Here is a 3,828-nt window from a genome sequence, read left to right on the forward strand (position 1 = left end):
GCATGGGGGGAAACCTGAGAGCGATGCATCAGGCTCGCCTCGGGCTCAGCTCAGAGGAGGACTTACCGGGGCGATGTTGTAAGTTCTTTGGCACTGATCGCCATATATTTTCACGTCATTTTGGTTTAGATCTTATGAAGATGATGTATATGGTGTAAGATTGTTCAAAGAGCCTCTAAGTTTCTCTCTATTTTCTAAGAACTCCTTGCATTCTATTTTTGACAGCGAAATCTCTGAATTTTACCTCTCTTCTAAGGAAATTCTCTCTTTTTCTGATAGAAGCCTCTACGTTTGACTCTCCCTCTCTTCTGAGAAGCGTCCAACTTCCTTTTCTTTGACGATAAAATAGTTCGAGGCTTTTGAATAAAACTAGAGGCCTTATTGTCAATAAAGAAAATGTAGGGAACTTTTGAAAAGAAGAGGATAAACTTAAAGGTTCCATTGTCAAAAGCAAAAGGTTTGAAGACTTCTTTGCCAAAAGAGATAGAACTCAGGTAGTGCTAAGCATGGTTTGGTACAGACCGAATAAACTGATCGAACCAACCAAAAAATAGCAATTCGGGTTGGTTTTTTGGACTACTCGGTTCGGATCGGGTCGAAAAGTTTTCAACCCGAACCGCCCGAATCAACCGCATATAAGTCATTCACATATTTTCTTAACCCGTACCCGTTAGAAACCCATACCCGTTCTCCTCTTTTAATAATCTAAAACAAAAGAAAACGCCGACCCAAAATTCCCAATTTCTCTCACGACTACATTACAGCGGTTGCCTCTCCATCTTTAGTCACTATCAATCACCATCGCCGCTGACTTTGTCGTCGAATCACCGACGTGCCTCCGAATCACCGCCAATACGCGTCTGACTCGCCGTCGACTCGTTGACTCACCTTCAACTCGCTGTAGTCTCACCGCTGCCTCGCCGTCATTAGGGGAAAATTCTACCTGAAACCCTATCATTTCGATCCATCCCCTACTTTGGAGACACCCGCAGTGGCAATGGAGGTATGAACTTCTTATTAAAATTACAGAAGCAAAGATACTTCTTATTGTGGTTTTATCAAGTTAGCTTTACCTTAACTAAACTTGTAGCTTGCTCATATACTGCTCCAAAACTTATTTTAGTTGTATGTTTGGGCAAAAGCTCCTTATATCATTAATAATTCTAATCTGTTAGATGTATGTGTACTGATTATCTTGTCTATAGGTGCATTGAATTGGTTTTTTATCTTCTTAATAGCAAGTTAAATTAGTCTCAGTTTGACAGTTTGTTAGTTAGTTTTGTGGGATAGTTTGTTGCCTTAATCTTAATCTTCCAAATTGCTTGTGCTGTATCACCATGAATTATACCTCAGGGATAGTTTATTGAGCATATTTGTTATGGAGTTTATTTGAGGGAGAAGATGTTCCAGAGAAAAGGTATTTTCTCATTGTTTTTGTCATAACTTGTTTGTGCCTATATTATGATCATACATTCAAATTTCTAATTCTATTCAATCTCTCAGGTTTGCAAGTACAATTATTTGAAGGGATACTTCATCTCAATGGGTTTATTCTAATTTTTAAGTGGGGATCTTTGAAAGTAAATAATCTATTTTCTTCTTCTAACACTGCATACTTTCAATTCATCATTCAGGCCCTAATATTAAATGTCTGTATATTTTTCAGGTTCGATGGGATGAACATGCCAATATCCAAAGACCAAAAAGAGTCAAGGTGAAGGTTCAATGGTTTCATACATATTTGTTCTGTTTTTATTTTGAACCGAACTAACCGAACCGAACTGCACCGAACCAACTTACAACAGTTCGGTTCGGTTTTGACTAATGGACAGTTTGATTCGGTTGTTCAAAATTTGATAAAAACCGACCCGACCGACCGGTCCGACCATTTGCACAGCCCTAAACTCAGGGCTTTTTAGACTCTGTATTCTCGAGGTATGCATATAGTCTTCCATGTTTCTTGTAATTTTTAATTGTAGCGTGGTCTTAACTTGAAATGCATCTGTTTCCTAACTACTCTGTGACCAAACACTCCTAAAATGGCAGGTAGTTGTATTAATCCCAAAACACGTCGGCTTTCTACGAGCTCCACTTTGGCATTCCGATCGCTAGAGCTATAATCTGGGCCGTCACGACGCACCACGATGCCAACCTTCTCGCTCCAAATATGCTCTCAACCTCATCAATAAAAAAAATTCATCGACCAACTCACCTCCCAACATCGGGAACTCTGACCTCTCTGATCACGACGTCGTCAACTATGAGTCCTTCATCTCCAGTGGCGACAAGAACTTCGACATCAAGTGGCCAATCGACGAGTTTGACGTCCTGTACCTCAGTTACACCTCTGGAACCACAGGGTTCCCTCAGAAAGCAGCCATTCATAACCATCGCTTATCTCAACACCTTGGCGACGCTGATGCTCATGGAGATTCCCTCGACTTCTACTTTACTTTGGACCATTCCAATGTCCTATTGCAACAGATTGAGCTTTATATGGGGGTGTCGTCGTTCAGGGCGGCACCAATGTTGTCCTCCACAATTTGTCCGAAACAACCATCCTCTCTGCCATTGCTGATCATGGAGTCACACATCTGGCAGGCACAACCCCAGTCCTCAATATGATCACAAACGCCGATGAACCCATCCCTCGCCACATCGATATGCTGCTTGGTGAAATACCACCGCCTCCATACATCTTGCACAAGATGGAGGACCTCGGGTACTATGTGATTCATTATGGAGGCCAAACCGAGATGTACTGCTGTGCAGTATATGGTGTCTGGCAGCCAGAGTGGGACACATTACTGTCTGATGAACGAGCACGGCTCAAATCTCAATAAGGTCTATGCATCTCCTGCTCGCTGAGGCCAATGTTAAGGATCTGGTGACCATGGAAAGCGTCCTGGCTGACGATAAGACAATTGGAGAAGTTGCGTATCGGGGTAATAACAAGATAAGCGGATACATGGATCTTAAAAGGACGGAAGAGGCATTTAGAGGAGGATGGTTTCATTCAAGAGACACAGGTGTCATTCACCATGATGGGTACATTGAGTTCAAGGACAGGGAGAAGGACATGGAGGTCTATGATGGCAGGAAGATTGGCTTGATGGAGATCGAGTCAATGATATTCGGTCATCCGGCGGTCTATGTGGCAGCGGTCATGAGGATGTCGTGCGTCTATGCGGAAGTGTGCACGTGCACACACAACGAGTCTGTGATCACGGGGAGAAGATGAACCACACACGAGCACAATCCAATCCAAATACGACAAATCCAACCAAACACAGAGATATACGTGGTTCGGCAATTTGCCTACGTCCACGGGGAGAGGATGGGGAGATTCCACTAAATCAAGGAGAGTACAAAAGGGTTACAATCACACAAAATCACTCAAACTAACCCTCAACCAAAGCTCTCAACTTGCTCACAATATCTCCCTCTCACAATGCTCAACAGCCTCTCTGAATCTCTCAAATCTCTGTTGTTTTACCCTAGAAAATCGTGTCCCTATTTATATCCAAACAAAAACCCAAACAGAATCTAAACAAGAAACCAAACTGTGCAAAAAAACCGTAATAAGTCGACTAAACAGGTGCAGTAAGTCGACTTGGCAGAGAGAAAAACAGCAACTGGAGAACAGTTGGTAAGTCGACTTAACAGGCTTCACAAGTCGACTTGACAGAGCAAAAAATCACAACTCCAGAGCTGAACGTAAGTCGACTCGTGCACAGACACAAGTCGGCTTACCATAAGTCGACTTATGCCTGTGCATGAGTCGACTTATGACAGAAAAACTAGTTTTTTTTGTTTTCTCCACAATTC

The 3,828-nt window shown here is 42.5% G+C and overlaps 1 protein-coding gene and 1 pseudogene across 1 annotated transcript; both read left to right on the forward strand.

The window, feature by feature from the left end:
* LOC109837277 lies at positions 7-1,966 on the forward strand. Its single transcript, XM_020405445.1, has 5 exons — positions 7-1,003; positions 1,360-1,417; positions 1,504-1,580; positions 1,667-1,714; positions 1,806-1,966. The coding sequence occupies exons 1-5, from the start codon at positions 998-1,000 to the stop codon at positions 1,917-1,919; spliced, it is 303 nt and encodes a 100-aa protein (XP_020261034.1). The 5' UTR covers positions 7-997; the 3' UTR covers positions 1,920-1,966.
* LOC109838564 lies at positions 2,060-3,344 on the forward strand (annotated as a pseudogene).

This window comes from Asparagus officinalis, chromosome 4 (genome assembly GCF_001876935.1).
Source record: "Asparagus officinalis chromosome 4, Aspof.V1, whole genome shotgun sequence".
Classification (NCBI taxonomy): domain Eukaryota; kingdom Viridiplantae; phylum Streptophyta; class Magnoliopsida; order Asparagales; family Asparagaceae; genus Asparagus; species Asparagus officinalis.